The sequence below is a fragment of the Schistocerca piceifrons genome, chromosome 5 (assembly GCF_021461385.2).
Source record: "Schistocerca piceifrons isolate TAMUIC-IGC-003096 chromosome 5, iqSchPice1.1, whole genome shotgun sequence".
Taxonomy (NCBI): domain Eukaryota; kingdom Metazoa; phylum Arthropoda; class Insecta; order Orthoptera; family Acrididae; genus Schistocerca; species Schistocerca piceifrons.
The window spans coordinates 232311618-232332103 of NC_060142.1; the positions used below are offsets into that span (position 1 = coordinate 232311618).

A 20486-nucleotide genomic window follows, 5' to 3' on the forward strand; every position below is an offset into this window, starting at 1 on the left:
GTGTGTGTGTGTGTGTTCTCAACTGTTGTTCATTTGTATGTGGTCACAACTCTACCTCACTCTACATATGTCAAAGAACTCCAAGCATTTTTATTTAAAATTTCTTACTATCACAAATTTATTCTGGGTACAGCCGCATTGGCCCATCCCCTTCATGAGTTCCTCCACAAGAACATTCCTTCTCAGTGGACACCGGACTTCAAATGCACATTTACGTTTTTGAAATCTAAATTACATTCTGCTCCTTGTTTGGCTACTTTCCATCCTGGCTACCACCTGGTTTGGCTATGGACAATTCTTAGTATGGTCTCGGTGCCATTCTTGCACATCAGTTTGAGGATGGTTCAGAACATCTGATAGCTTAATGTCAGGAATGCTCAACTCCACTGAGCCATGCTACTCCCATGTTGAAAAGGAAGTGCTTGCTATTGTCTATGCCCTCATAATTTCATGTGTTCTTGTATGGTACAAAGTTCCAACTCATTATTGACCACAATCCTGACAAAGCAGCACATTTTTTCTGTCTCGCTATAACTGTGGAATACTTTTCAGCCTTCCCACAACATTCCAATAAAGTGGAAGGGTTTCCTATTATCAGCTCCTGAGTTGCAGCTGCTGTCACTGCTGATCCGGTTTTGCTTCAAGTTATTCATCTCATTCAATATGGTTGGCCTGACAAGCCGCTGGAGAGGGCTTCTGATCCTTTGCATAACTACTTATATCTGTGTCACCGCCTATGATGGAGCTGTACTCTTAGCTATGTGTGGGCTGTAATGGCAGCCACCCTACAATGGGATGTGTTTTGTCTCCTACGTCAGGGTCACTGGTGGTGGGGGTCTCATGTAACAAGTTATTGGCCCATCAGCACGTTTTGGACCGGCATTGACGGTAGTGTGCTACTCACCAGGTGGCACCATGAGCGAACCTCTGTCTGTGTCTCCCACTGCCGTATCCATGGGAACTAGCCCTTTTTGATTTCATGGGACCTTCCATAAATACTTCCTGGATGTCGATTGTTGATGCTTTCTCTAAATTTCCATAAGTTATCTGCTATCCTGAGACATCAGCCACAGCCATGATTCAGGCCCTCTCCAAAATTTGTTCTGTTGAGGGATTGCCGTATGCACTTTTGATAGGTTTTGATCCACAGTTTGTGACTTAGGTCTTCAAGGATTTCGCACACAGTTGTTCCTCCTTTTGACCCCAATCTAACGGCAAGGCAGAATGTCTCATCTGCATGTTCAAGGTGAAAATGAAGAAGTATGTCATGTACTCCTCAACGGGCAATGCCTTGACACACTTCTTGAGTTGCTACAGGTTTACTTTGAGGGGGATTGGACTCCGGCCAAGATGTTCCACGGTCTCCAACCATGCACCCTCCAGCATCAACTCATGTCACCCAACTAGCAAACTTCGGCGTGGTCCTCATCATGACCTGCTCCTGGCTCCATGATGTGGGCTTGGGAGTTTGACCGCCCTCCGAAGTGGTTCCAGCCGTGATCCGTGGTTGCCAAGGTCACTGCTTCTGCGTGCTGCTCACCAGTGACAAGCTGCTGGTGTGCCGCCATGGCCAGTTGTGTCCTTGCACTGCAGTGAGGGACGTGGATTCACCTCTGCTGCCTCCACCTCCTTCTTCAGCACTTGTCTTGGCCTCATGGGGTGTCCATGCTACAACGGCTGACCCACCTTCATTGTGGATGTCACCGTCTTGTGCCTCTCCTCTGGAGTCCTGCCCACCAGTGCCTGCTGCCAGGCCTTCCCATGATACTTTGCTGTCACTGGCAATTTTACTGGCGACTTGGGCCGGTGCCTTTGGACTCTTCAACACTGGCATCCCTGGCACTCTGACTTAATAGCCAGCACCTTCGCCATTTACACAGTTCCACCACATCAAAGAAACAGATGTTGAGATGCTACCAGTGCCCTTGTCTCCGGTCCTCTCTTATGCTACTGGGGCAGCTGCTGGGCATGCCCCTACTCACTTTTTCTGGCCCGGAATCTCCTGCTGCCACCCCCATCACCCTTTCCCCAAGAGGGGAGGAGTGCTATAACCCTGTATGTAATACTTGGATACACACTCTGGCACCAGGTCACCTGCACACTACACTTCAAATATTCCACCAACAGCATCTGCATGTGTCGGCCGCCAGAGGCCACCTTTGGTGGGCCACATGACTTGAAAACATGGCACGGTATCTGCTGCACTATCTACTAGACCCCTCTTCTTTATAAGTGCAGAGCAGCAAGCACTCACCCTCATATTGTGCATACTTACTGACAGCAACTGCTCATATCAGTGCCCGGATTGTTTCTGTGTTTGTGTCTGTGGCCTCAACTGTTGTTCACTTATATGTGGAAGAAAAATAAGCTTGGTTCATTGTGGCCGCGCTGTTGTTTGTGTCTTACGGTATGGTACAAAAGTAATGTCAACTCAAATGTGAATCAGTTGTCTCAAAATATTTGCTTTTGACAGTTCCATCTATTACACACTTTGGAAAAACCTCCAAAATGACCTCAAACAACAAAAAGAAACATTGAAATAATGAACTTTTTCAGGCAGACATTGTTGGCAACCAAGGATCTTATTAGCTGCTGAAAGTAACAACATGTTTCGCTCACTTATTTTGCCTTATCTTTGCTACTTGTTGCTACTTGGTGACATGAATTTTACCATATTCAGCGCACTCTAATAAAACATTTATAAACTTAGCATGCTGTTACAATGCGTTTCAAGGCATATGTGTAAGTTTACTACCTGTTTGAAAAACAGCAGTTGATATCAAGTCTTCTAAAAATCTTGATTGTCAGTATTTAAATGTGAGTGGGAAATGTCCTAAATCTACGTCTACATTTATACTCTGCAAACCACCTTGAGGTGCATGCAGAGAGTACATCCTATTGTACCAGTTATTAGGGTTTCTTCCTATTGCATTCACATATGGAGCACGCGAAGAATGATTGTCTGAATGCCTTTGTGCATTCAGTAATTAATCTTATCCTCACGATCCCTGTGAGCTATGTGTAGAGAGTTGTAGTATATTTCTAGAGTAATCTTTTAAAGTCAGTTTTTGAAACTTTGTTAATAGACTTTCTGGGGGTAGTTTACATCTATCTTCAAGAGTCTTCCACTTCAGTTCATTCAGTATCTCTGTGACACTCTCCCACAGATTGATCAAACCTGTGACAATTTGTGCTGACTTTCTCTGTATACATTTAGTATCCTGTTAGTCCTGTCTGGTACGGGACCCACAAACGTTTAGCAATATTCTAGAACTGGTCGCATGAATGATTTGTAAGCAATCTCTTTTGAGATTGGTTTTCCTCAGTGTTCTACCGATAAACCGAAGTCTACCACCTGTTTCACCCACAACTGAATCTATGTAATCATTCTATTTCATATCCCTACAAAGTGTTGCACCCAGGCATTTGTATGAGTTGGCAGATTCCAACAGTGACTCATTGTTATTATAGTCATAGGACACTACGCTTTTTTTCCTTTTGTAAAGTGCAAAATTTTACATTTTTGAGCATTTAGAACAAGTTGCCAATCCCTCCACCACATTGAAGATTTGACAATATTTATGAAGCTTCTTTCAGATTGTACTTCATTATAGATAACTGCATCATCTCCCTGATGTTACTCTTAATATTGTCTGTAAGTTCATTAATATGCAACACGAACAGCAAGAGTCCCAACACATTTCCCTGGGACACAACCAAAGTTACTTCAACACCACATGATGACACTCCATCCAAGATAACATGCTGTGTTCTCCCTACCAAAAAATCTTCAATCCTGTCACAAATTTGACTTGACACCCCATATGATTGTACTTTTGACAACAAGTGTAGGTGCAATACTGAGTCAAATGCTTTTTGGAAATCAAGAAATATTACATCTGCCTGGGTGCCTTGATCCAAAGATTTCAGTATGTCACATGAGAGAAGTGCGAGTTGAGTTTCACATGAACAATGTTTTCTAAATCCATGCTGCTTGGCATTGGGAAGGTCATTCTGTTCAAGATACCTCGTTATCTTTGAGCTCAGAATATGTTCTATGATTCTACAACAAATTAATGTTAAGGATATTGGACAGCAGTTTTGTGGATCACTTCTACTACCCTTATTGTAGACAGATGTGATTGTACCTTTTTCCAAGAAATAGGCATGGTTTTTTGTTCAAGGGATCTATGATGGATTATAGTTAGAAGAGGGGCTAACTCAGACACAAATTCAGTACAGAATCTGACAGAGATTCCATCTGGGCCTGGAGCTTTCTTAAATTTTAATGATTTCAGGCGTTTCTCAATACAACTGACACAAATACTTATTTCATTCATCTTTTCAGTGGTATGAGGATTAAATTGGGGCAGTTCTGGGTTTTTCTTTGTAAAGGAACATTTGAAAATGGAGTAAAGCATTTCAACATTTGCTTTGCTACCCTCAATTTCATTTCTTGTCTCATTTGCTAAAGACTGGACAGTAACTTTGGTGCCACTAACAGCCTTTACAGACAACCAGAATTTCTTTGGATTTTGTGAAATATCATTTAACAATATTCTGCTATGGTGGTTATTGAAGGCATCACACATTGCTCTCTTGACAGCCAAACATGTTTCATTCAACATCTCTCTATCTATAGCCTTATGCTTTACACCTATTATGCAGTAATCTCTGTTTCCTTAGAAGCTACTTTACAGTGACTGTATACCATGGAGGTTCCCTCCCATTATGAATTATTCTACTAGGTACATACCTATACACTGTGTGGTCAACTGTTCTTTTAAACCTGAACCAGAGTGCTCTATATATGCTCCCAAAGTGTGCTGAAAGTTTCAAGTTTGTCATTGAGATATGACATTACTGATTTTTTATCTAGTTAACTGAACATATTTATCTTTCTGCTTGTTTTAGTTGTCCTTTATACTTTGACAATCATTGTTGTCACAACCACATGATGGTCACTGACACCAGATTCATTGTGGATGTCCTCAAAGAGGTCAATTCTACTTGTTGCCATTAGACCCAGTATATTTCCATTATGAGTGGTGTTCCTTATTATCTGTTGTAGGTAGTTTTCAAGAGGGCATTTAGTAAAGTTTCACTGGCTGTCTTATCAAGCACACCACAAACAAAACTATAATTTTCCCAATTAATTGTTGGATGATTAAAGTCTTCACCCATGATTACTGTTTGATTGGGGAATTTACATACTATCACCTACAGTTATCGTTATCTGGATTGAATGGAGAATCACCTAAGGACAAAAAAACCTTATGTGCTTCCTGATAATGTAAATTCTGTAATACATGATTGAAAAATATAATTTAAGATATATGTTGGGTGGCTCTACCTCAGAATCTTTAACTGTGATCCACATCTGAAATACCAGTTGCGACCAGCAACCTTAACAATCGCACTCCAGCTGATCTCAACAATGAACTGCATGCTGTGCTAGTGACAGTGTTGATGGCTTGACTTCCATATTTTCAAAATCCCCCCCCCCCCACCTCTCTCTCTCTCTCTCTCTCTCTCTCTCTCTCTCTCTCTCTCTCTCTCTCTCTGTCAGTGCTGATCGAGGTCTCTCGGTATCCCCTACCTTCTCAGTGGCCTCAGCCATGGCCTATCTGGCCTGTGCATAAATGCAATTCTGCAATGGAGCCATCTGTGCTTACTTCATAGACTGGTTCGAAGTTTCAGCCTGCCAGTAATTCTGTCCTATTTTTGCATGATGTACGTAGGTTCTTTTATTGGCCTAGCATTCCTGAGAGAAATGACCTGTGGGGAATAATTTAATCACAGCTTAGAGCTTGGATCCAGAATGAAACATTCACTATGTATGTTGCAAAGAACCGCCATGACTGGTTAAAACTGATTACGTGCCTGGAAAACAGTTATAATTTGACAAGAACGTTAATATCACTGTAGCCTCATGTAAAATGAAACTCTCATTCTGGAAATGAACATAGTCTGCAGACTAAATTATTCTGAAGTATCACTCTTATACCATAAATCCTAGTGTAGCAAGATATGAAAGAGCGCAGACTGTGGAGATTTGTGAGAACTTACAAAATACCCATCAACCCAATTCATACTAGAGCTAAATGTACTGTTAGTTAAGTGGATATAATAATCTTCAAAGTAACTGTGTTCTTGACGAGTGCCAGGAGCTACTTTCTGTTTCAAAAGAATTACTTTCTTACCTGTACTTATTGAAGTGTGACCCTGAAAGGAGAAGAATTGCCACATATCAGTTGCAGTTTTTCAATACTGGTTCACATTCCAGTTCACTATGAAAACATGGGAAAGAATTGCCTAAATAAACGTTTGTTCTTCCTTCAGTATTGACTTTCGTGGTGCTGCTACATTTTGAGAACTGTTGTCATATAGCATTATTGTCTCAGTACTTGATAACCTGTAGTTGTGTATGTGAAGCCAAAACTGAGTGCCAGACCAGGAATCAATATCTGGGTTCTATATGCGTTATGGAGTAACTCAAGGCTGCAGCCTGTTTCAGAATTTTCCCCATTTCTTTCAGATTCCACATTGTCTCTCCCATGATGCAGTGGCATAAACAACTTCTGGAGAATGACTGTTGAGGTGTCACTGTGATGGTATTGTTATACTCTGTTGTGTTCAGTGTAACTCTCACTGTATTACCCATGCAGTAACTATGTAACCTCTTAAAGGTCTGTTAGCAATCACCATAATTAAATTTCCTCGGCAACAAACATTTTGTGATTCGTCACTTTATGAATTAGCACCTGACAGTTTCATGCTAAAAAAAGCTTTAAAATAATGAAGGGACCACTGTATTCAACCATGATCTAGGGCTTGATGGTAGTGGTTTGCTGTTGCCGTCGTACAACCTGTGGATGCTGTGGCAGACATGTAAATGTGTGTGGTAGATCTCCATCATGAGTTCTTCTACGTATATTGCTTTGTTTACATATTAAATGAAACTAAGGTTGTGAGGGTGCTGAAAGGTGACCTACTTCTCTCAAAAATGACCACAAAGCTTACCGTCCTTATCTGGTGAATGTCTCACAATCAACACTGTGTCACTCATATCGAGAGGTTTGAATGCAACCCAGAACAATGGTGTAAGACCTGACACATGTACGACAAAAAAATCTAATAATGAACTTTTGGTCCAGCATGATAAGTAAAAACTTGCTCCCTACAGCTCATGCATTACTATGTTCCTACAGTTGTGTGCCATCATACAAGGAGGCACATATCACTAAGTAGTCTATTTATGAGTGATGAGTGAAATGTTTAATCTTCAGTATTGATAATATATAATTTAAGGGCGTATATCACAATTATTATTTTTTTATGTGCTTCATTGTACTGATTTTTGTCTCTTGCTTTTTCAGGATCATAAGCTTCAGTTACTAGATGCTAGGGACAGGATCACACCTTTGGAATACAGAAGATTTCTTAATGAAGGGAAACCACATATTTTAGTAGATGTAAGGCCTCCAATGGAATATGAGATATGCCACTTGGACAACGCAATAAATATTCCACTTGACACGTTAAACAATGAAACTGTTCTGTGTGACATAAAGCAACATATTGACGCAAAAAGAAATAAAAGTTCTTCTCTCCCAGGTCAGTATTGAAACAACAGGAAAAACATTTCGATGAAATCTATTTAAGTCATAAATATATTGAGTTTTTTCTATAGATGTTTGACTATCTTTAATAAGCCCATTAAATTTATATAAAGCTCATCAGTAAGGTAACTTAAAACTTAACCGTTGCTCATCAGCTGTATGAAATCGATAGTTTTTGCAAAGAAGCTCATAATATTTTTGTCTTTACTGCCAGAAAAGCTGTTTAAATGATAGTCCTCTTGGCTGACTGCTAATATGCTATCCCTCTTACCACACAATATCACTGTGTTGGGAAAATAAGTTTTGAACTGAAATAGCAGCTGTCAGTCATATAGTATGAAAACAGTTAATGGAATGAAATTGTGCTCTTCAATCAATTTCAGGTGCTGCAGTTAGCATTTTCTCCCATCAGCTAACTGCTTTGTTTAATGTAGCTTACCATAATTTTCTCTCCCGTGCCAATATCTTCACCTCAAAGCAGCACTTACACCCAATTTCTTCAATTATTTGTTATGTATATTCCAATCCTATCATCTGCTGACATAAGTACACTTTCCCTCTTCTTTATCTCCTCTTGTTGTTGCCCTGTACCTTGGAATAAGAATCTAGAAAACAGTGAAGCTAGTCAGGTGTTTGTGTGCTGTGTCGTATGTATCTATGGAAAAATCCTGATTAGGTAACAAGATATTGGACGTCTATACCTCATCACAGAAAGTGGAGGTCAGAGGCTTTCCTGATCTGTGAAGTAAGACAAACAGGGATCTGTGGCATATCTGATGACACAATGCTGGTATAGCCACAATTGTTTTGGAGCACATTGTTTAGTGCACATTGTTGAACATGGGCTCCACGGCAGATGACTCCCATGTTTTCCCATGTTGGTCCAATGACATTGTCAGTTACAGTTCTAGTGGGCACAGAATCATTAAGAGTGCACTGTGGCTCTCCAGAAATGTGTTTTGGACTGTGGATCAATGGAAATGTGTCAGTTGTTCAGATGAATCACATTTCTTGTTACACCAGGTCAGTGGTTTGTGTCCAGATATGCCATCATACAGGCGAACATCTGCTTGAAACAGGTGTCATACTACAGTCACAGACTGGCGGGGACAGTATTATGCTATGACAGACATTTGCCTCGGCTTACATTGGAGCTATGGTAATAATTAAAGGCACCACAGCTGCCTGTGAACTATTTGAACATTATTGCATACCACCTATATCACTACATACGTCATGTCTTCCCCGTTGGTAATGTGGCCTCTTGTAATAGGAAAAATGTTCTTATCATGAGGTCATAATCGAGCTACAGTTGTTTGAGCACCATGATAGTGAACTCACCTTGCTCTTTTGGCTACCAGATTTGCCTGGTAGGAACCCAGAGAAACAGCTGGGAGGTTGGCGGGTCCCATCTCCATGTTGAAAGATCACCAGCCCATAATGTATGGGAAATCTATGAACTATGCATAAACATCTGGTGTGACATTCCATAAACCTAGCAAGGTCTTGTTGAATCCATGCCACAAATAATCCTTGCTGTATTGCATTCCGAGGATGGACCATATGAGCTATTGCCCTGAATGTTTTATCTGTTTTTCATTAGTTCCATTGTTTTATATTTCTAACTACATCTACGCCCATACTTTACAAGCCACCTTATTTATTTATTTATATTTTCCCCCATGGAGTCATTGAATCAATGATTTGTGCAAACCTCATAAACAATACTGTTATAGTAACTACACCGGAAAGTATGTGTTGCATACAACTGCTACATCTTATATCTGTTTTACACAGTTATTACCATACCATTCAAATCCTACTTCTGTTTATTTGGACTTTTTTATAGCATATGAAATGTGCTACAGTTGTCTGAGTTTTCGGCTTTCCATTTAAAATTTTAACCATACTTTCAAATGCTACTGCTTCTTATTTGGAGTGTTTTACAACATATGTAATATGCTACTGTTGTCTGAGTTTTCAAAATCCCACTTAAAATTCTTTGAATATATTTAAACATTTTTATATAAAAAAATTTTAATTTTGCATTGAAATCATTCTCTTTTCATGGCTTAGTGATGTTGACAAATCAGACCACAGTCATGTTAATTTTGTTCTTATGTAAAGTTATTCTGTTTAAGTGTAAATCCAGTGCATAGCACCATAAATAGGATATGTTATTGTGTTGTGTAAAATTCCTAATGTGTGGCTTGGGACTAGCTTTGACAGCTGGCTAAGCCAGGGACATAAGACAGTACTAACTTTCCCACATTGTCTTCATCGTTACCTATTGTATTAATGGGCCTTTAATGCCTACAGAAGGAAACAGAAGAAAGAAATGGAAAAACTTCACACTATAAAAAATTATAAATGAAGCACAATAGAGGGAAGTCAGTCAGTCACAACAGAGGAGCTGATATAAGTCCACCATTGTTGGTCTCCAGCTTCATCTTCCATCATTGTCAGTCTCTGGCTTCATCTTCCATCACTGTTGGATCCACTTGTTTAAGGATTGTTAGTACTCAATCTTTCCATTGAATCCTGGGATGTCCCATAGGCCATTTTTCAGCAGGTTGAGAATGGAGGTCTTGGTTAAGGAGGGATTCATCACTTCAAAAGAAGTGGACAAACCACTGTATCCTTCTCTGACCTAATATTAGGCCAATGTGTGGCTTTCCAGACACTTGGTTTAGGTCTTTCTTCGTTATTCATTCCCGTTTACCGACAATTGTATCGCAGACAGTTCCATTGATCTTTTGAACTACCTTCCTCTTGAAGTTGTAGCTAACATCACCCAGCTTTCTCAACCAACCACTCATATGGGTCATCTTGCATTCTTCATTCCCACTTACCTTCTGTGGTATTATAGATGGGTCTGTAAGTCTTTTGAAGTACCTTCTTTTCAAAGGCACTGATTGTTTCTTCAGATGTTGCTGATGTCGCACAGGTTTAGCCACCATATAAAAGTACTGGCCATGCTACTGTCATGTACAGCTGAATCTCTTTCTTCCATTTTATTAGACATGACTTGAATAGAGTGTTCAGACTTAAGAACATGCGATTTGTGTTTATTATTCAATGATGCTCTTCTTTTGTCACTTCATTTTTATTAGTCAGTATGGATCCCCTCATTCAGTGGTATGCCTATCAACGACAACAAACAGAAGGAGAGCTTGACAGCATGACACACTATGAAATCATCATTCACCAACAATGCAGTTTTCTTTGCATTGTGGAGTAATCAGGAGGTATCAGCACACACTTGCTCCTTGGTGTTTCCAGTATCACAGAGTCATCACTGAATGCCAGGATTGTGTCTGCCCCCACCACCTATTTTGAATACTTAACAGTGCCAATAGTTGGTTGCCAAACCATTCTTGACAAGTTGATTGAGAGTAGCAACCTGCAGTAGTTGGATACATTTCAATGGGATGTATAATTCCTCAATGTTTTCCATAACATGGAGCAGTTAGTGCTGCTATAAACTTGTCAAAAATCAATGAAGGTGATGTGTAATTCCCAATCAAACTTGCAAAATTTTTCTGTCAGCTGCCTCAAGGTAAATATGACTTTCCGACATATTACATTAATATGACACTTACCAAAGATTTTCACACATGTACACATCAAAACATTTCTAAGAAGCAATTTCAGTTGCTAAGATACTATTGTGAATTGTGTTTTATTCATCTCATGGACTTACATTTGCAATTCATTTGGTTTGCGTACAGGAGGCATATCAAAAATTTATAAAACAGTCACAATGATTTTTACATTAGTAAATAATAGCACTACAATAAATAATAAGAGTATAAAGATATTTCTTGGAATGTGTAACACATTGTATCCAGATCAAATTTCCAGTTTCTTCCGCATGAATTCATCCACTGAGTAATAACACTTCATTGTCAGTACCTCATATAGCTTTCTTTTAAGTGAACCTAAATTCATCAGCATCAACTTGTTCTCTTTTAATTTATTATAAATTTTCATTCCCATTTATTGAGGTCCCTGGACAAACGGTTTGAGGCGGTGGGTGGGGAGCATAAAATTTTCTTTGTTTCTAGTATCATGTGAATGGACAAAATGGTTTCCCTCAAATAATTCATGTCTGGTGTACAAAAATATAATAATCTCATATATGTATAAGGATGGCAGAGTTAATATTTTAAGTTTTGTAAATAATGGTCGACATGGTTCTTTGTGATTTGCAGTGCACATATTTCAAATGATTTTTTTCTGTATTTTTAGTATTCGCACTATGTTTGTCGAGTTACCCCAAAAAACAGTACCATAGCTAATAATGGATTTGAAGTAGCTTATATATGCTACTTTTTGTGTGTCCTTGTCAGTTGCAGTTGATAATATTTGCATTGCAAATGCAAAGCTGCTCAGTTTGTTTGCCAGGTATTCAGTGTGTGCCTGCCAGCTCAAATTTTTATTTACATTTAAACCTAAGAATTTGACTGAGTGAACTTCTTCTATAACTTGGTTGTTGTGGGCATTCTTAATCTTACAATATAGGCTTTCACGGCCGGTGTTGTCTTCATTTGAAACTTCCGGGCTGAGAGGTCGTGGTCGATGTATAAAATTTCCACCTAACGTTTCGTCTCCATCTGCAGGAGACACCTGTTTACTGCATCTATGATGCTTTTCACCTGCTGAAAACCAAATTGATTGTTTAGAATAACATAATATTTTGCAATGAAGTTTTTGATTTGTGCATCAGCAAGTTTTTCAAATATTTTAGATAGGACTGGGAGAATCAAGATAGGACAACAATTTCCCATGATCTCTCTTGATCCCTTCTTGAAGAGTGGTTTGACTTAAGCATATTTCAGTACCTCTGGGAAACAGCTCTCTTCAAAACATTGATTTATTATTTGAGCTAGTGGTACCATTTTAATAACTTTGGTGGTTATTCCATCCTAACCTGCAGATTTTTTGTTTCTTAATGTTAGAATAGCATTTTCTACATCCTTCACAGAAACTTTTAAGAATTTTGTAAAGTTTTCAGAGTTTTCACCTAGACCAAAGGGATTTACTTTGTTGTGATAATCTGTTACATCTGCATTGACTTTGCTATATTTATAAAAAAATTCATTAAAGTATCCTGGTATTTGAGTTGGATTTACAATAGTATTTCCTTCAGTGTCAATTTTTGAAATTTCTTGATTACAGGCTTTAACACCTAACTCAGTTTTAATGACTGACCACACAGCCTTTGTCTTATTTTTCTGATTTAAAATTAGCCTGTTATTTGCCAGTTGTTTTGCTGCCTGACAACTCTTTTAAATAAGGTTTTATAGACTCTAACATATTTAATGAAATCAATATCTTTATTATATTTTAGTTCTCTGTGCAGTTGCCATTTCCTTACTCTGGAAATTTTTATGTCCCAGCACTTTACTTTATTTGTTATTTTATTGCTGCAGAGTCTAGGTGGAAATGTTTCATTAAAGACACCAAGAAAACTGTTTAAGAATTTCTCAAAGTTTTCATCTCTTGAGTTACAATGATCAAAAGGCTAAGTTTTCTCTTTTAGCTTCTCACTAAATGTTAGCAAGTTTTCTTTGCTAAAGTTCCTGCTCATATGGGTTCTCATACATGAAATGTTCCTGCCTGTCTGTGGCAGCTCAATGAAAAATTTCACCCCCGTCGCTACTTATCGGTTTCCCTTATTTTTTATGACCTGGCAAGTATCTATGAACATCTTGCTGAATATTTTTGAGCCCAACCTATTTAGATGTAGACCATCTTTGGCAAGAGACTTTGCACTTCAAAATTTGTTGGGATCAATAAAAATGACTCCTAGTTTATTGCACTGTTCTTTAATATTGCCATTTATTTTCTGCACATAGCTGTCACTCATCGATCTCCTATACACAATGCCACTTATTATTATTCTGGAATTTGAATAGAGTCTTCTGGCCATTCGGATGAGGTTCCTTGTGTGGTTTACAATTTCTTTCTCACAGTTGTTTTGAAGCAAATTTGTTCCCACGTGGATAAAAACGCCTTTTGGATTTCTGCTATGCTTATCTGCTGTTTTCTCTCTTGAGTTTAAGATATTGTTTAGGTGTGCATGCAATTGATGCATCCTGACTCCAGGTCAAATGTTGATTTTGGAGTTTGGAACAGCTAGGTTTTTCAACAATGAGTCACCTGTAATAAAGAATTCACTTTCTGTCTTATTATAATGCTTCTCTCTGTCTTTTTTGTACGTTACGCTGGTCCATTTATCTTTGTTTGGTTCTTCAGTATCTTTTTCTTTCATAATGGTGGCTGAATTTTTTAATTGTTTGTGCATGTTTGCCGAAGTAGGTCCATCTAATACTGGAGTGTTTCCACATACACAACACTTTTCACATTTCAATGAAATATGTCATAGAACAAGATTGTTGTACAATCTGTGTAGCTCATTTTGTGTGAATTAGATTGGGCCATCAAGCAATGGAAACTCCAGGGTGGAATATCAACAATGTAGCAAAAGATAGATTTCTACTTACCATAAAGACGACACTTTTAAGTTGCAGACAGACACAATTAAAAGACACGTACACGCACGCTTTTGGCCACAACCTTCATCAGCAAAAGAAAGAGAAACACACACCATTGATACACACATTCACATTTACATTTACATTCTGGTCCGGGAGCTGGAGTTGGCGGTCATGTGTGCATGAAGTGTGCTTACTTGTGTGAATGAATGGTGTGTATTTATCTGTCTTCTTCTGAGCAAGGGTGTGTCCTAAAGCTTATGTGTAAGAGTCTTTTTATTTGTGCCTGCCTGCATCTTAATATGTCATCTTTAGGTTGTACCCTGTTTTAACAGGTACAAGCAAGAGGAAAAGACCCATAATTCAGTCCTAAAGAACATCCTGCTTTACTGTTTCATTGCCTCTTCGGTTTGCTGCTAGTTAGTATTGGTGACTTCTAATGCAGAGGCCCTAGGTTCAATTTTCGTGACCACATCATTGAGGCCAAATGAGAAACTCCTTAGTAAACAAGCAGTAAAAATCGACACAGTTACTGCCAAAATGGCATCGGATTGAAAGGCTCATACCAGATTAGATGTCACATAACATTTATTTACTAATAGATTGAAAATTTGCAATCCTGTCAACTGTCTTCTTTGTCACTTCCGTATTTTGATTATAATTCATCAGGTGTGTGGCCAAGAAGATGCATGGATAGATCCCTGATATTATGTGACTTCAGTGTTTTTAGAAGTAACTTACTGTTTACTGAATCAAATGCTTTTGTCAGGTCTAAAAACATACCTACAGTCTGCATAATTCATTCTAAAAGATAATCTAATATACATGGTGATTCAACTCCCCCTACTGAAGGGTTTTATACAACCCACAGTGCCTTCAAATACCATTTGAAAGATTTTCACATTCTCTTGCTCGCTACATGCAAGCTATTAGTTGTACATAAAAAATGAACAGGGCCTCTTTGTAGGAAATCTAATGTACTTAAATTTTGTTCTGTGATACATTTTTTGCTGGAGGCTATAAGTTTCAAATTATTCAAGAAAATCATACAAACTGACCTTTAGATGTGTTTCTCTTGAATAACACGAAAACCATATCCCAATACAAATTTTAACTACATTATATTTGCTACAAGAAGGTTGTGTTCATTTGTTTCTGTAGGACTAATAATCTGTGTGCAATGAGCAATAGAATATGAAATGGTTCTAGAAGGTGGTGTGGGTTGCACAAAATCCATTGGTAGGGGCAGCTGAATCACACTGTATAATTTTGTTGTGTATGGCGTAGGGTATTATGTTCCAGTATTATTTTCAAATTTCTTGTTCCTTTAACTAATACTTCATAGGAAATTAGACTACCAGTGCTCTGCAGTCATTGATACTGAAGAGAATATAATTCACTACTTATTTTAGTAAATAAAAAGTTACAATTAAAACTTTCCCATCATTGTGCACTGAAGAAAAAGTAGCTGCATATCTCTACAGAGAATTATTATCTTACTATTTGTGGGTTCTTTTCTGTATGATTTTATTAATTTTTGCACAATATGTGCGAATGTTAGTTGAAAAGTGAAGGTACAGAGCACAGACGATATCTCTGAAGCAGTCATTCATAATAAACAATGGAAAATCCAGGATGAAACAATAACAGTACAGTGGAACTCTGATTTTATGTTCTCCAAGTTTAGGTTTTTCGCAATTCTGTGCCGTAAATTCGTACCCCCTGTGAGAAACCCATAAGATCAAAACTAAAAATTACCTGATTTTACGTTTGTTCCTTAAAAGGTTTACTCAATTCTACATTCTTTCTCAATGTCTAGCTTGACTTCATCTCGTTTTCTTCCTATTGACATTTGATGTGACTGAATGAGTTATATAAGTGGCATAAAAAACTGACGGTTTGCACGGTGGGTGGTGGCAGGTTTAAGGGAATATTTTTGGCCATTGCAGAAGTAAGGGAATATTTTTGGCCATTGCAGAGAGGGAAGATGTGAGAGGTGAGAGAGGAAATGCTGACGTAATCCGTGACTGGTGTTGCCAACACAACTTTCAACATTTACCTTCACCACACAGTGATGATGGGCCGAGTACGTTTCAAACTACTTGTTTTAGGAATTGGTGTACTCTGACATGATGGTGCCATGAAGATGAAAAGGTGACAAGGAACAAGGCTGTCAATTTGTCGATCGCTATAGTGCCAAGTTGATGTTTATGGATGTTCTAGTGACAGGAGGATCTCAGTTGTAGCAAGAACTCTTTAGGGGAATATGTTTGTGGTTGTACAATGTGCAAAATATTTATGACAAGGAAGGATATGAATGTTATTGCTCATCATTCCACTTGCAGCAATTTAAGCTGTCCTCGTAGGTTCCTGCCTGACCACACACTCAGAAACCACCACAGATCGGAAATAAACAGGCAGATATTTATTTCATCCTTTGTTGTCTAATGAGACAGAAATGTTAAATAAAACTGATTATTGCAGAACTTATTGTATTACAATCATAACAAAGTTCCAGCGTGTGATAACAATGCTAAGTTGGAAAAAAAATATTACCATGCAGTGAGTTGTGAACCTATAATATCTAACTCAGCTAACCATGACGTTATCCATTACACTACAACTTACTCATCTGAATTTTGTATTGGAATTACTTATCATAAAGTCTCTTGTAACCTTATATAATTGATGCTTTATTAATTGACATTTAATGATAAGTGTGATGTATTTGTGCTATACTTTCGGTGGATTGTTGCTTTTAAATGGCATACTGTGAGCATACATCACACACTACCAAGGAAATGAATCATCGAAATGCACACAGTCCATACAGGGGTCATTCACAAGTAGTCGCAAAGTTGATAATTGAAAACCCACTAGTGAAATCATCACTACAAAACGTAGAGTGAAGTTTACTTGACTCAGTTAAACTGCCATTGGCCACAGAAGGAAAACACACACACCCAACATGTTAGATTCTGACGCCTTTCACTGTACTTCACAGTTTTCAGTTTAATTCACCTTGTTCATCAATTATTGCTTTTTTTCTGGATGAACACATAGGAGACATGTCTCAAAAATACGTGTTTTGGTGTATAGTTTGAATTGTAGCTCGATTATTGTGTACCCAGATATCAGTTTCAGTTTTTGATGAGTTTTTACTGGCTATTACACATCTGTGATTTTGTAAGAACTGATGAAATTCAATTATTGTATAAACATTGTATTGTACATTTAATTTCCTTTACTATACAGATTTTATACAATGTATTGTTGAGGATTACAATTTTTAATCACATATGCCAATCACATTTGTATTTGCTTGTGTTTTGGGGGTTTTAGCATTTTCCTCAATTCTATATATTTTCCTCAATTTTGCATTTTCTAAGTCTAGACTGTACAAAAGCATAAAATGGGGGTTTCACTGTATTCTGAAAAGGATAGATTGCTACACTCTGTTCATCATAAGAATAATAAGGTATTATGCCATGTACTCTTCTGCATTTGCTTGAATCTCATTGGATTTCATTTCACGTGCAGCGGAAACCAAGTTGTGACCAGTACAGTCAAGTACGTTCGGAAGGATATATTTTATGCTGCATTACATGCACATACACAGTGTGGGGAGAAAAAAAGGTGCAAGGCAACAATGTGGCTTGGAATGTCATTTAATTTTTAAAGAGAATGAAATAATATTCGACAAAACTCCAGCACTACTGCGCGCTTCTTCGATGACCAGACAGAAAACATAAAATGCTCTCGTTCTCACCAGACACAGTATTCTGGTTACAAACAAGATGGTGAAAATTTCTAACTTAAACACAGGGGGTAATTTTTCTGAGTGAGCCGTGTGTGGCGCAAAAGCATACTGCAGGGATTTCACCATACTGTTGAATACTGAACCACTGAAGGTATTAATTACTGTCAGTCATCAGATAATCTCTTAGCTCCTTCCTTATCCGACTCAGAGAAATACATTTTAGTTCTGGAAGTGTCATCTGCTGCATTGATAATGAGCCTATCAACAACAGAACCCATGAAGCCAACCAGGTGCCGCATTTTCTCCTCTTCTTTTATGACGAGCCATTCTACACTCCTGGAAATGGAAAAAAGAACACATTGACACCGGTGTGTCAGACCCACCATACTTGCTCCGGACATTGCGAGAGGGCTGTACAAGTAATGATCACACGCACGGCACAGCGGACACACCAGGAACCGCGGTGTTGGCCGTCGAATGGCGCTAGCTGCGCAGCATTTGTGCACCGCCGCCGTCAGTGTCAGCCAGTTTGCCGTGGCATACGGAGCTCCATCGCAGTCTTTAACACTGGTAGCATGCCGCGACAGCGTGGACGTGAACCGTATGTGCAGTTGACGGACTTTGAGCGAGGGCGTATAGTGGGCATGCGGGAGGCCGGGTGGACGTACCGCCGAATTGCTCAACACGTGGGGCGTGAGGTCTCCACAGTACATCGATGTTGTCGCCAGTGGTCGGCGGAAGGTGCACGTGCCCGTCGACCTGGGACCGGACCGCAGCGACGCACGGATGCACGCCAAGACCGTAGGATCCTACGCAGTGCCGTAGGGGACCGCACCGCCACTTCCCAGCAAATTAGGGACACTGTTGCTCCTGGGGTATCGGCGAGGACCATTCGCAACCGTCTCCATGAAGCTGGGCTACGGTCCCGCACCCCGTTAGGCCGTCTTCCGCTCACGCCCCAACATCGTGCAGCCCGCCTCCAGTGGTGTCGCGACAGGCGTGAATGGAGGGACGAATGGAGACGTGTCGTCTTCAGCGATGAGAGTCGCTTCTGCCTTGGTGCCAATGATGGTCGTATGCGTGTTTGGCGCCGTGCAGGTGAGCGCCACAATCAGGACTGCATACGACCGAGGCACACAGGGCCAACACCCGGCATCATGGTGTGGGGAACGATCTCCTACACTGGCCGTACACCACTGGTGCTCGTCGAGGGGACACTGAATAGTGCACGGTACATCCAAACCGTCATCGAACCCATCATTCTACCATTCCTAGACCGGCAAGGGAACTTGCTGTTCCAACAGGACAATGCACGTCCGCATGTATCCCGTGCCACCCAACGTGCTCTAGAAGGTGTAAGTCAACTACCCTGGCCAGCAAGATCTCCGGATCTGTCCCCCATTGAGCATGTTTGGGATTGGATGAAGCGTCGTCTCACGCGGTCTGCACGTCCAGCACGAACGCCGGTCCAACTGAGGCACCAGGTGGAAATGGCATGGCAAGCCATTCCACAGGACTATATCCAGCATCTCTACGATCGTCTCCATGGGAGAATAGCAGCCTGCATTGCTGCGAAAGGTGGATATACACTGTACTAGTGCCGACATTGTCCATGCTCTGTTGCCTGTGTCTATGTGCCTGTGGTTCTGTCAGTGTGATCATGTGATGTATCTGACCCCAGAATGTGTCAATAAAGTTTCCCCTTCCTGGCACAATGAATTCATGGTGTTCTTATTTCAATTTCCAGGAGTGTATATCCCGCCAGCATTTGGTAGTGACACCTGAAAAACCTGTTTGCGTAAGCTCCATAAAGTCTGGCAGCTTAACAGTCGTGTTACTTCTAGTCCCAAATCTGGTAACTTGGCTCCAGATCAGTTCTGTTCATATTTTATAGTGGTATAGTGGTAAATGTAAAAATGCAGCATTTTATGGTGTACTTGATGCTGTGAAAATGATTGTTTTTCATGTTTCTGTGACACTTATCTACATCTGTGGTATAAAATGATAGGCATAGTCCAAATAAAGAGTATTTGGTTTTTAATTTTTGCCATAAAAATTAAATTGTTATGTTTCCTTAATTTAAGCAGCTTTTATTAACAGTCTTTCATAACATATTGATAATTAAGAGTTTGTATTTGAACTGAAAACAGGAATTTTGTGTGCAACATGTAATTAGAAACTAGATGATGTGCATTTTTCACAAAAAATGATGATGAATTTTACAGTTACGAGATGAAGGTATTTAAAATTGAACGAGGGAAAAAAAATTACTAAGATGTGATTTGAACCAGCAAGCCATGAACTGTAATAGATTTTCAGTAAATTACTAAGCTACTGGTTCCGCTACATGTCCAGTATGTGCTTGTGTCTTAACTGAATCTAATACGGTCTCTCAGCAAACTTCAAAGTTGACTCTCTCTGTAATTTTATGAAAAACATTAAGAACAACCTACTTCTCAGCACTTTTTAATCATGTTCCACAACGGAACTGGAAGCAGCCTCAGCCATTTTCATACTGTGCATCAACAGCGCGACAGTTGGAGCACAACAGTGCAGAGGCTATGACTGTACATGATTCTTGAAATGAAAATTACATTTCTAAAG

The 20486-nt window shown here is 39.4% G+C and overlaps 1 protein-coding gene across 2 annotated transcripts in view; it reads left to right on the forward strand.

Moving 5' to 3' along the window:
• The window catches only part of LOC124798420 (adenylyltransferase and sulfurtransferase MOCS3), a 200505-nt gene that overhangs the window by 172642 nt on the left and 7377 nt on the right, over positions 1-20486 (forward strand). The window contains exons 8-9 of one of the 2 annotated variants that reach the window (XM_047261820.1): positions 7380-7617; positions 16101-16287. In XM_047261820.1, the coding sequence (XP_047117776.1) occupies positions 7380-7617; positions 16101-16255 (393 nt within the window). In that variant the 3' untranslated portion in view covers positions 16256-16287. Of the gene's footprint in view, positions 1-7379; positions 7618-16100; positions 16288-20486 lie in introns of those variants that run through there. The other variant, XM_047261821.1, reaches the window with a different exon arrangement.